The sequence below is a fragment of the Boleophthalmus pectinirostris genome, unplaced genomic scaffold (assembly GCF_026225935.1).
Source record: "Boleophthalmus pectinirostris isolate CB_2022bp ecotype Guang Dong unplaced genomic scaffold, ASM2622593v1 HiC_scaffold_20, whole genome shotgun sequence".
NCBI classification, from domain to species: Eukaryota; Metazoa; Chordata; class Actinopteri; order Gobiiformes; family Gobiidae; genus Boleophthalmus; species Boleophthalmus pectinirostris.
This window is the reverse complement of record NW_026571153.1, coordinates 13,510,999-13,525,032: the sequence shown is the minus strand read 5'-3', so window position 1 is coordinate 13,525,032 and position 14,034 is coordinate 13,510,999. Positions and strand designations below refer to the sequence as shown.

General features: G+C 36.9%; 1 protein-coding gene across 1 annotated transcript in view; it reads left to right on the top strand.

Moving 5' to 3' along the window:
- LOC110159331 (adhesion G protein-coupled receptor L3-like) overlaps positions 1-14,034 on the top strand; it is a 400,279-nt gene that overhangs the window by 287,205 nt on the left and 99,040 nt on the right. The window contains exon 10 of the mRNA XM_055156115.1: positions 6,174-6,359. Within this exon, the coding sequence (XP_055012090.1) occupies positions 6,174-6,359 (186 nt within the window). The remainder of the gene's footprint in view (positions 1-6,173; positions 6,360-14,034) is intronic.

Genomic DNA, 14,034 nt, shown 5'->3' with positions numbered 1-14,034 from the left:
TGTGACACTGAGCTAAAAATGTGATATTAGATTCTCCAAAACAGTAGGTGGCGGCGTACACCTTTAACCGTTGTTATTAGTCCGCCAATATCATTAAATAAGAACACAGGAATTGACTCCGAACTGATTTGCGAATAAATCCCCTGTTCATTAATCCACTCAATAATCTGCATATATTTTGTACGTGAGAACGGGAGGGAGGGTGTCACTGAAAACCAATATCACATTTTACATTCCTCTGTGGCTACCAATGAAACTATTTCCAGTCTTTTCAGTCCAATATGGCTGCTCTCTAAGCACAAATTGTATCTCCCCTTCTCCAGGCTCGGCATTATGCAAAGCCCCTTTCAATCTCTAATAGCATAGATTGGAAAAGAAGCAGGCAGAAATGTGGATGCGGCTATAGGGATAGAGAGGGCCCTCCCCTTTAAATGCCTGAGCACTTATGATGTACTCAATAGCACAAAGCGAGGCTCATTAAACAAATGGAGGTCTGCGGATATGGACGGCGAACTGTGGGAGCAGAATGATCAGGTGCAATAAGCCACAGGCAACTGTTGATGGTGTTGGAGCGCAGAGAGGTTCTTGCTGAAGTTGGTGGAGTGGCGTATGGGCCGGCTGTTAAACCGCTTTTTCAAACTCCATTTTGTTTTACAGTCTGTCAGGTTGTTTGTTTGTTTTTTCCAGAAGCAACTTAGTCGCTCTCAGAATACAGTGCAATTATGTTTTTATGGTAATTTCTGTGTTGTTCAACTGAACCTAGGGCTGTTGATTATGGAAAAAAAAAATCATTATCACAATTATTTTGGTCAATATTGAAATCATTATTCAAGATTATTCAAACAATCTTTTTTTTTTTTTTGTTACACAATGCATTTATTCTGTCTCTCTTAAAAAAAAAACACTTTGTTATTGATAATTTACATAAAACTTTCAAATTGAAAATAGATTAAGGCTACAAACATGTACCTTAGAACAGTTTTGCGATGTATAAAACATAAAGTCAATAAAATATATTTTGAACATGAAATAAGGCAAAGAAAAACATAAATGTATCCAAAATAAACTTTATATCCAGCCATTCTACAATCTCTCTATATAAAAACAAAATAAATATATGTATGTATATTTAAAAAATCCCAAAATAACCTTTGTTACGCTTTAAATAATTTCAACTCGATTATATAAGTTTAGAGATTGTTGACACACAAATCGAAATTGCAGTAAAAATTCGATTAATTGCACAGTCTTAATTGAACCCATTATCTGCATATTACTCATACATCATTATAATAAATATGATCTTAACATTAAACATCAGTCGAATATAGTGGGCACTATGTAGCTTTCTGGTAAGTTGTCCACATCCTGCTGGTCTCCATGGAGATTTAATTGCTTTTTTGCTGGAATTTAATGTACCTATTTACTATTCATGTCATTACAGATGTTCTTCTAGCTAAAAAAAATTAAAATTACCTTGAAAAACATGCCTTCAAACTGTGAACACATCTGAGCAATAACTTGACCTTCTGGTGTAACCTGCTTGCTATTAATACACTATGGAGCATTCTGGGCAAAGCAGTAACATCTCCATGGAGACAAATAGACTGCCAGAAATGTTGCATGGAGCAGCTTTAAACAAGGAACATTTAAGGCAAAAGACCTAAACTCTCCAGAGTGTGAAACTGAGAAAAATGATTTCAAACTTTCTGTTTTGTCCAGAGAAAAGTATAATAGGTGGGGCTCCCAAAATCTAACAACTAGTTACTATAATGAAGAAATATTTGTATGCGACAAGTATTGAGCTTAAAATTGACCTTTGACTCCATTATCCATTCCATCCCTTATAAGAACACCTCACCAACGTTGAGTCATCATGGTGTTTGTTTGAAATTATATAGAAGACCTTTGGATTTCCTGTTTAGTGCTGATCAAGATCGGCAACACTTACACAGTGAAACAGTTTGACAGACAAGTGACTTTGCAGTATAGTGTGTACAGTATGAATAAATACACAGAATACTTTCATATTAAAGAAAATTTAAGTATAATTGAATACAAAAGTGTATTTGTTTAATGTGTTAAGACCCTGTACTAAGGTCTCAACAAAAAGGAGGCAAGAGGTTGGATTTTAAAATAAAATATATTAACTAAATCCCAAACAAAACATACACTGTAACTGGTTTTTGTCTTTGCACGACTCCTTATTTTTGGCTCGTGATACAAAGGCAGAGTACAGGAACTGCCAATTAAGGATCAAAGGTCAATTTTGAGCTCAGTAATTGTCACGATATTTATTCACATGATAAAATAGGTCTCAAATACAAACAAAATGACATGAATTCGTGTTTGAGCAAACATGATGTTGTGGTGTTGGGTCAGTCCACCTCAGTTCACCCAGTAACTTAAACCCTACTTTGTCAAATTTTGATGAAACTTGATAAATAGGTAAATCATAGTCAGAAAAGCCAAAATTTTTTATTTTACTTTTGATCGGACTAGCAGTTTCCGAGATATCACAATTTAATTTCTTCACTCTTTTGCATGGTCGCTGAATTTGAAATTGCATTTACTCAGCAATGATATCAAAAATGAAGGTATTTCTGCAAAGGGGAAATCATAAGGAATCCAGTCAACTTCTATGTAAATTTGTGGGGAGAAAAAAAAAAAAAAAAAACCTCCAGATTTTTTATGTATCATAGTAGACCTATAGGGCAAAATTTTTTCTATTGATGATTGGTGTCATTGAGGACGAGCATGTCCTTTATTGTCAATTTCAAGGTCAAAATATAGGTCAAAAGGTAATTCACCTCAAAAGTAGTTAAATACAAAAATAATTAAACAAGAATTTCCCCTTTCCAGAGATACCTTAATTTTTGATATCGGACCAGTAGTGGCTGCGTAAATGCAATTTGAAATTCTCGCAAAAAAGTGAAAAAATTAAATTGCGATATCTCAGCACCCATACACTAATTTTCTTTGCAAATGGACAATGTGAGGGTTCAAATTGCAATTTTGGGGGGTGAATTGAGGTGGAATGAACCTGTTGTTTTGCCTATGTAGCAATATTAATACATATACGTCATATGCACATTTGACTAGTTTGGATCCCCTTTGAAATTTTGTCTCTTTCAGGCACTAACATTTGAAAAGTTAGTGCCTTAACTAACTTTTCATCTCATCATAAGGTGACAAACAATTGCAATCTTTTCGCAAGCAAGAAGTGAAAGTCACACTTGATAGACTCACTAGATTGATTTTCTTTTTTTAAATTATGGCTAAACACGTCCTGATGAACAAATGATCTAATGTATTTTTAACAAGTATTATCAATCTCTTTATTTTCCTAACTAATCAAACTAGCTGCTGTCGCTATGGAGGCAGGGAGACTTTTAATGAAGACCAACCTGCCAGCGCGGTGTAAAGCCCATCTGGCACCTGGTTAAACGTAGAGACATTGTCCTGGACGTTGCATGCTTCATTAGCAGATGGTTAGCTTTGACAAAATGAGGAGGTGAGGTGCAGGGAGGAACAGAGGAGAGAGAAAGAAAAGAAGAAGTGACACCATGTAGCAAAGAGAAAGAAAAAAGCAGGCTATTTACACCTACACGCCGACACATAGAGCCAACATGTGTTCTATGTGCTTGTATAGAAAAGGCTCATTTAAACGTGCACCGTGCAAAGATCTGCCAGCTAAGGAGATGCTATTGATGCTCTGAGGTATCTTCCACAGTATGGCTTTAAATTTATCTGTCTCCATGGAAATAAGCAAGCCAGATCTGTGATGAGGCAACCACTTTCCACTCCTTGTAATCTTCAGTTCACCGTAAGCAGTAGTGAAGCTCAAATTAGGCTAAAAACTGCAGCTACTATTGTGAAAGTTTGTTAAAGTTACAGAAAGCAGGCAATGAAATAAAATGTTGTGGAAAAAGAACAAGGTTTTCTCACTTTCAATAAAATTTTTCATCTTTGTCGTCTCTTCTAAACTTCTACAATACTAGAAATAGAATGATTTGTCAAGGAAGTTGTCAAAGTTGTCTAATAATGTGCAGTTCAGTTTCAGACAGCGGCACATGTACATATATATATATTTAAAACCACAAAACAATTCAAGTAATAGAAGACACGTGCATTATTATCTGTGCAACATGTAATAGTCCCCATTAGTTTCATAAAGGTGTTAGTTACACTCTTGGGAACACTTCTTCAACAGTTGATTTCATAATTGCTCCAGGATACAATATTGGCCCCATTGTACAGTCTTAATAGTAACTCATTAATTCAGCGCAGAACTAGCACCCATGGGAGAAATCCTCACGTTAAATGTGTTCTGTAGTTTTGGAATCTGTTTGGGTATTTTGGAGCATAAATATTGATATACAAAGATCAGAAATCACATGACGGCCTGGGCTATTATTGTTATGGTAACCCTGTAACAATGTAGGGATGCAACAGTATGGTTTGCCCACAATTCGATTCATACCTTGATACATGGGTCACAATATCGATTCGATTCCTTTACGTTTTAAGACGCATGTACCGTATTTTCCGCATCATAGGGCGCTCTGAATTATAAGGCGCACTATCATCAAATGGTCTATTTTCGAACTTTTTTCACAAATAAACAGCACCGGACTTTAAAAGAAACACAAGAGTTGGATGGGTCAGTGGGACTTTGTTTGGCGCGTTCACAGTGACTCTGGGCTTTGTTCAGCTGTGGCGTGTAGGGAGGGTGCTGTCTGGGACCACTGGGTTGTTGGCGTGTTCGCATTGACTCAGTTGTTCAGTTGTGTCTAGAAGTGGCACGTTACACTCGTTTTTTCGGTTCGTTCCTCCGTTCCGTTCCTCGTCCGCGTGGAGTGATGAGTGTGGCTGCGGGTGGTGCGGCTTTGTAGTTTACTGAAGTCGTGCTGGGACACCTGAGTGGATTCGTGTATTGGGTGCTCTGGATTGTGGGGCGCGCAGTCGTTTTTTGATGGGGTTGGAGGCTTATGAGCTCGCCCTATAGCCCGGAAAATAGAGTAATTTTTTTCTGCTAATGAGTATAATATAATAATGCTATGATGTTAATGAAACATTACATGCATTACATACACTGCATTACAGCACAAATAATGTAAAGTTTATATGTGAAGTGTTTTAGTTCATTTGGTTCAATGATTTACAGTTCAGCATTTTTATTCAGTGAAAATAAGGACAGAGCTTTCTCAGGCTATTTTATATTTTATAATATAGCCAGTCTACTCTTAATCTAGAGTGGTAGGGGAGCTACACTATCAGACTTTCCCTCTTTGGTGATTTCTTTTCCTCTTGAGTCCTGAGCTACAGTCTGTGCCACACTGCACTCTCCCATCCTGTTTCTGGGCACTAACACTATGGTATATTACATAGAAATGTCTCAACGGACCATTTTCTGAGGATAGAATCTCAGAAAAAGATTGTGTATATTGTGAGTCACGTCGCAGGTACATATGAGCTCATTTGATTAAAGCCGATGTAAAGCCAAAAGCTATCTTTGTCATTCCTGGGTCTGTCAACGTAAAATAAAAATTGACTGAAAGATAAAATCAACCTCTGTTAGAATATTTCAGCTGTATGTCCTTAGGGAGATGTTTTCTTGTTGCATCTGAGAAGGACGCTGTGACAACTGTTCTCCTTTCAGATATCAAAATGTATCGAATCGTGACACCAGTATTAGATATTATATCGAATATCGTTGCATCCCTTGTAACCATGTCCTATTCATTATTATATTGGATTTTTAAGGTGCGCTAGGTATCTTTTCTGATCATGCAACTTTATCTCCATGGAGACAAGCAGGTGATGACAGGCTAGATCTATGCTGAGGCAAGCCCATTCACTGCAAAAATGCACGTTTTAAAGGCATTTGTAAGCTGTAACTTGTAATAAATTAATTGAATAATGTGGAGAATTGCTTGCAAAAATATTAGAATCGCCATAAAAAGGAGGTGACTGACTCCACCCACCAGAAAAGTTACATAATTCACCTTTAAGTTTTTTTTTCATTTATATTCTTGTATTTTTTCTTCTCTCTGCTCTATTGTAGATCTTCAGCCGCTTTAATTATGACTTTATTCTTTATACACAACTACATGAAACACAAGATACAAAATACAACATTTAAATGATGTATTTCTGCATTTGTATTTCAGATAAAAGCCGGAGAGACCGCAGCCGTCATTGCCCGAGAGTTGGCGGAGCAAACCAAATCCAATCTTCAGGCTGGAGACATCACCTACACAGTGAAAGCCATGGTTCAGCTGGTGGATCTACTCGATGTTCAGCTCAGAAACCTCACTCCAGGAGGCAAAGACAGCGCTGCCCGCAGTCTCAACAAGGTGAGGCTAGAATATTCTCACACAAAATAATAGGGAACACGGTGGAGCTGTGTTGTGAATGAGGCCTACTCGAGCACTCGGTAATTTTTAATGATCCTGCCACTTGGCCCAGAGCTGTCATATTAAATTTGGTCTTCCATTTGCATGTGGTCCACAGCACACCAAACCTGAGCCTATGCTGCACTATAATGTGATAGCTTGTTTAATCTATTGTTTTAAATTGCCAGTATTACACTATTTTCTGAGTTATAATGTTATTTCCTCATCAGAAACATACGTGGAGTTGTGTTTTGTTTCAGTCACACATGTTTAACACACAAATCCTGCATATTTAGGCTGTTGTTGTTCTCGCAAACTGAAAACACTCCAACTTGTGATGTCATGTGGTGATACAGGAAGTGTTCCACTGTGTTTTTAAGCTCCACACACCTTCACTAGAATCATTTGGATAATTTCAGCTCTGGAGTTGTCAGTCTCTACTGAAACAAAAGGTAAAATTGTAGCTGTTAACTTGAAAACTACCACTTCATGATGTCACAAAGTGGAACTGAGCATTTTGAGCTTTGGAGAAGTACACAGAAAAATAAAAAAGGGTTACTCAAACACGTGCGAATGAAACCAAACACAACTCCAGGTATGTACAGTATTTTAGGAGGTAACAACATTTTAACATGACTTGCAACTCACAAGAGTATATTTTGTGTAATATAAGAGCTTTAACATTGGTTCTATATCAGCTATCAAATTAAATAATAAAATATAATATATATTACGCTTATTTTATTTAGTTTTCATAAAAATATAAATTCATTATTAGTTATCTTTATCTGTTTCGCTGTCCGTGGAGTTCAGAATGATGAAAAATGAGAAATGCTGTTAGAGTGATTAACAGCAAAAAGCCTTTAATTAAAATGTCCTTTAATTTTCCCCAAAATTAAGTATTAAGAATTTGAAAGCTTGATGGGGACTAATCAGCTATGTGGGCCATAATACAACTAATAATTAGATTTCTTTAAAATCTATTTTGGGAACTCTATAAACCTCAGATTTATGAATACTTTTAACCTTATCAATATTTTCATTAGCTGAAATTGTCTCTCGTTATGGTCCATTACCTCATATTTGGAAAGCCTCTGTCTGGGATACAAAATGTTTTCTTTTCTGTACAATTTTTGAAAAGTCTATAAACAAAATTAATGGGAATTTGGAAGCGGCTGCTAAGCTCCACAGAACACCAAGTTACAGCTAAAATAATAGTTTTTTTAGCATCCATTTGTGAAGAAAAGCAAACACTTGTGAAAATCTTCAAATCTGTCATTAAATCTTTGGAGCACGTCACTTGTAGCGGGAGACCAGCACCTGTTCTGAAATGGCCCCTCTCTGCTGTATTTTTTTATTTTGTTGCCGCGGCGACACAGATGTCCCCATTGAGATTTTAGTGGCAGTTTTCCCCATTGGAGAGGCCGCTGTAAAGATAGCCAATAGGACTCGGAAGGGAACGCTGTGTGCAAATTGACAATGTGGAGCAACTCGACTTTATAATACCACTCGAAAACACAGGCTCATAAAACCCAAGTCATAGGCAACTGCTGTAGTCGCCAGTTTAGTTATACTGATCTGAACAGTATAAAGGGGATTAAAAAGGATTAAACTAAAAGGTAATTTCATTCAAAGGTGTAATAATATCTTTTTCACTTCTACCTCACATGGATTCAGGAAGGAAGGAAGGAGCCAAGCTTTTACTATGGATGTCTTAAATGGAAAAATTAAACACAATGTCCAAAAAAACTCTCCAAAAAACAATCCAACAATGAAACTAATTTATCTTGGCTTGATCAAGGTTTGCCTCCACAGAACCTTGTCCTTGTTAGTCCTTGTCTAGTCCAGGCTTTTTCCAGGGTGAGTCCTAATTTTGGATAAAATAAGAGAAGCTTTATTTGTGCAACAGTGGGAAAATTCCAAGGGTTGAAACATAAGTTCAAGAACAGCAGGGGGATTAAAATAGGCAAATAGGAATCAAAAATCTTGGTAAATAACTATTAAAATTTATCTTAACTCTTTTCAATTCAAAACTGTGCAAATAGACCAAAAATAAAAGGCTACAGCACTTCTTTCTTTCATTCTTTGGCTAAATATACCAATGTTGAAAGTTCTAATAATTTCAATACTTACTTTGTAAAATATTGTGTGTGAAAATGTGAAAAATGTTTGTGGTCATCTAGTAAAACGTAGGGGTGTAACGATATCCAAGTCTCACGATACGATATCGTCACAGTTTGAGCTGCCCGGTACGATATTTATTGCGATATCGTGGGAAAGCTCACGATATGGTGGGGAGGCTCACGATCAGGAATGTAACGATATCCAAATCTCTCTGTACGATATTTTCACGATGTACATCTCACGGTATGATATTTATTGCTAACAAAACTGCTAATATGTTGCTTTTTCCTTTTAAAATGCCTTGACAAGACTTAATCCGAAGAACTAAGATGTAAAAGTGCTTAGAACTGTTATTTGTTCAAGTTTGCGCCAAAACAGAGCAAAGGATCATGGACTATGTAGTTCCCTCTGTCTTTTTTTTTAGCTATTGCTGCACCGTAACTTTTAATTTAAGCAAAGAGACTTGTAATTTGATGTATTGTGATGGTCCACGATATTATTGTGAGAACTCTGACAATACAGTATCATGTTATTTTGGTTATTGTTACACCCCTAGTAAGCCTTACATGTTTTTTCATTTTTGCTCCTTCGAACTAACGAACTCTCACTATTGTCATTGAAACACACAGCACTGTGACTTTAAACTCATTTAAATTCTCCTTATTTTGAATGCATATTTCAAAACTGCCGGATATTTGTAAGTATTTGCTAATTTCCACTCTCTCTCTTTCTGGGTTACAGCTGCAGAAAAGAGAGCGCTCTTGTCGATATTATGTTCAGGTACTGGGCATTTTTACCTTAATATTCACCACCATCCCCCTCATCCTCTCTCATAGCCAAACTCAGTGCATGTCAACTTCTCCATCGTGTGCATGCTTCGTCTCAAGCATCTCAATCACCCACAATGCACCAGCAGCGCTTTTGAGTTTTCAAGTGGATCAGGAAAAACCTAGAACCGTGATTGCCCCAAAAGTGACCTCATTATATCAAGCTTTAGCTGCTAAGTGTGCATAGCATGTTACGGCTTCCCCCATTGAATAATATATACATGGCCTAATTTAAAACCTTCTGCTCCCCTCAGCTAGTTCTCAATACACCGTTTTGTTATGCCATAATGGTACAATGCTTAATAACTACACTTTCTAGAGCCAATACATGATGAACAAACGCTGCATTAAGGATTTGTCACAGCACTTAATGTTTTCGCAGCCATACTGGAGGTCAAGGTTGGTCAGGGTTCAGTTACTACAATATAATAAAGAGCACAAACAATATAAAACTGTAAAAAATTGCCAGCTTGTTAGAAAGATATAATGCTAAAGTCGTCCTCCTGGGTTGTGGAATAGATCCGTAAAACTCCAATATCCAGATATTTATAACTACTTAATTCATTCTACATCGTCCTACACCAACCAAGAACTGAGAAGTTACAAGGGGTTAGAGGCTTATAAATATTTTGTAGTGGGATGCGTGAGATCTTTGGTGATCACCAAGCCATCGCATCTGTTCCTGATAACAGCCAGGGTAAGTAGAATGGGAGGGTCAAAATCAGAACCGTAGCTATCCGGGCGGTGGAAATTGAGGGGGAGATTCCAAGGACCAGGACAGGTGGGATTCCCTGCTGGCGAAAGTGAAGACCACACAGCACGTCCTTCTTATTTTATTGCACACAAATACTACACATTGCTCCAGCTAGTTAGTTTGACCTCCAGTATGTCGGCGTGAACAACAGGTCACATGCTTCTGTGACGTAGATGCAAAACCGTAATTATTTTACTTTTATGTGTTTTTCACTGCTAACATATTTAGATCACCTTTTACCTTTTACTTATGCCATATTCAATGAAAACAACACAAATTAACATGTTTTATAAGTTTCATTTTCATTTCATTTCATTTGGTTAAGTTACACCCCCTTCAGAGCGCTATCACAACACAATGAGCGTGCATCCCGCTATTGAAACTACTGCATATTGCACCATGTTTATCAAGTTGTTGTGAACAGTTGACAGTTGTTTCATGCTTTTGTGTATTTATGGAGGGGAGCGTGCCTCTGTTTCCACAACCTTACATTCCCTCATTTCTAAGTTTTTGTTTTGTTTTCAAAATTAGGCACTATGTTCCCAGATTTCCTTTATCATCAATTTGCATCAGATTTTATCCCAATTTGTTTCGAATTTGGTCGTCACACCCAACCTATACCCATATAGATGAAATGTAGAGGTCATGGAGCAAAGGACCCTAGGTTGAAATACTATGAATCATCCCTTTAAATGTGGTCTAAAAATAAAAATGACTTGATTTTGAGAAAAATCTTAGAAATGAGGGAACACAGAGCTGTGGCAACATACGCCTGACCCCTTTACTTTATGGAGAATTGCTGTGTGTGAGCATGGATGAACGCTGGACAGAATCTTGGAGATAACTGTAAGGAGAGTTCGAATAGGGCCTGGGAGAGATCACTAAATTACTGAAACATGCATGAATGACATTGAAATCCCCTTCAGGCATGTTGTTGTTGAGAGGACATTATAGCATAGTAGAAGGCTAAAAAAAAAAAAAAACAGCTATGCATAATACTCTCTCTTTAAGTCAATAATTTTGCATATTTTTTGTATACATATTTTTTTATAAAGCTGCATTTCTGCCAGATGTTTTGCGGCAAACATTCAGCACTGATCCCCCCGAGGCTTGTCAAGATGGGATCGCTGCTATGTATAGTCGCATGTTTGTGCAAATCACATGCTAATGCGATGTATGTTTGGCTACGTATTTGCCAATGAGCAACCAGCTTCCTGTGCGAGACTCACTGGGAGCAAAGAGGCACAATTTTCATGTTATGGTGGTTGTCAACAAAACATCTGGAATATGTCAGTTACTGGTTGCATGTGTTGACAAGGGCACTGCAAAAACATTATTTATAAAAACTGTTACAGATTTGTAGTTGCATTAATTATTTTTCATTTCAAATTTGACTTTGACAGAATCGTCCTGTTTTACATATTGTTGGTGACAGAAGTTTAGTTTTGATATTTCATTTCTGGAGAATGCAAAATAATTCTCACTGGTTTGTAGGGCTGGTTATCATTAAGAAGTTGTCGATACGATGCATGTCTTGATACAGTACACTTTCAATTCGATACGATATATTTCAAATCGATTCGAAACAGTTCAATAAAAAATAAAGGCTAAATCGTGGCTGAACTGTGAATACCTCAAATGTGTCACATAAACGAGTTTCCTTCCTCTAAACAAGCAACAAAACTGTACTGCTGTAACAAAATAATTTGTAAAATATACAAAAAATACTCTTGCTGATATATAGATACAACAGCCCATGATATCAATTCTGTATCATCACATTAAACAATTTGATATATTGATTTTTCGATATTTTTGCACACCCTACTGGTTTGTCACCTGCTTGTCACCATGGATATTATTAGTATTATTAATTAATGTTCCACAGTATGCATTTATTCAATAACAAATGTTTTTATTGTTCAAAAATATCTTGAAAAACATGAATTCTTGCTCTGAGCGGGATCACTTCTCCACAGAATCGACATGTAACTTTGCCTGGTTGTGTCACCTGCTTGTCTCAGTTGACTGAAATACTGTGGAACATTCCAGGCAAAGCAATAACATCTCCATGGAGACAAGCACATAGCTCACCCCCTACCAGAGATGTTACATAATGCATATTTAAACATAGAACTCTGTTGTCCTTGAGTGTTTCTTGCCATCAAATTACAGATCTGAAACCTTTCCTGGTTATGTCATAATGCCTTTTGTGTTCGTATCGACAACACATTCTTCCTGTAGACCAGAGAAATGCGATCGGTAATTATTCACAGTGTACACATAAGGACACAATGGCAGTATTACATAAAGGACAGATTCTGCTCCTTCTAGACCCCTGTGTTATCAGTTGACATATTACCCTCCAATCACACTCCAAACCTGACCTGCAGAGGACAAGGTCAAAGCTAAGATGGGCTTTGTCTGAATTGGCTGTCAGTGTCTTGCATCTGGAGGAAAATGTAAGCATTGTATAACATATGTATGCTTGCTGTTGTCAGTGTATTTTCTATGGCTACTTTGGATGTCGCTGCAAGAACTCGTACATGTGTTCTGACAGAATTTTAATAAGAAGTTAAAAGAAGACAAAATCTTTCCAAAAGATTATATTCAACTTTATTGACCTTGTTCACATACACACCAAAATGTGGTCGCTTTTTTATTAATGACATTTTGAGTGTAAAGCCACTGTTAATTAGCCAGGCACCACCTAGTGCTTCCCCTTAATTTCATTTCTCTCCAGCGACTTGGTCAGGAATCGTAATACACTAGACAGTTTGCAAGAATCCCGGAAGTTGTAGACCACACACTGGCCAATCAGCGAGCTGTGAGGCCATGACGTCATACTCAAGTGCCTGTCTGGGTCCCTTTTGTGGTACAGCACAACAGTAAACAAAGTGGTTGAGATGAATGTCGATGAAGCCAAACATTCTGTGTTGGAAACGATTCCCGAGACCAAGGATTTTCACTCTACTTTGTTTGCTGTTGTGCTGGCAATTACTTGGACACCATTGAACATTCCGGCGCATTACATACGTCATGACCAATAGCAGAGATTGGTTAAATTCTAAAAAGTACCCGCCTACCGTCGAGTGAACGAATCCTATGGTCAGACGGTTTCCACAAAGTGAAACTGGCTGATGAATCAGGCTAACTGTTAATACTCAGAGAAAGAAATTCTGTTGTCATCAGAAGTACAGTGAAGCAAGTGTTAGATACAGGATTTATTTATATCATGAATGTGTTTGACATATGCACATATGAACTAGTACATTATACAGGCATTTTACATTTCTTTTCTTATGTGTAGCTGTATCACTTAGCTTTAGCTTATAGTCTTTTGATATTTTTTAAACTTACTTTTTTCTGACAACAGCTGATTTACTTATTTTAGCAAAAACAAAACACATCCCAAGATTGGGTAGTATTTTATTTACATTCTGCCACATCTTTATTTGACTACAACCAAAAGTATTGTGCTTCTTTTTGAAATATATTGTGTTACTAGTCAGAGTATACTCAGATTGTACTTCAAAACAAATCAAATTCAGAATTTTAATGGATCTAAAATGAGACTAGCATTATTTATGATGTATAGTTTCTACTTTTACTTAAGTACAATTTGACAGAAGTACAAATTGAGTACATTTTTAGCCATGTCACTTTTACCTAATTAAAAGTTTCAGGACTTTCTTCTCCGCCTGCAAAATTTCAATGATTTTGTTGAAAATTCCAATCGACTATACCGGCAGATTTATTACTATCTTCAGGCCTTGAACATCTGTGCACAGTGGTTACAACATAGCTTAACACAACATGAGAAACGCGGAGAATTTCAATGTACTTAGTCTCAAAAGAGAAAGTGGATCGCAATGTTAACTAAATGCTTTGAATCAACCTTAAAACTGTAAACGATTAACCCCATCTGCTC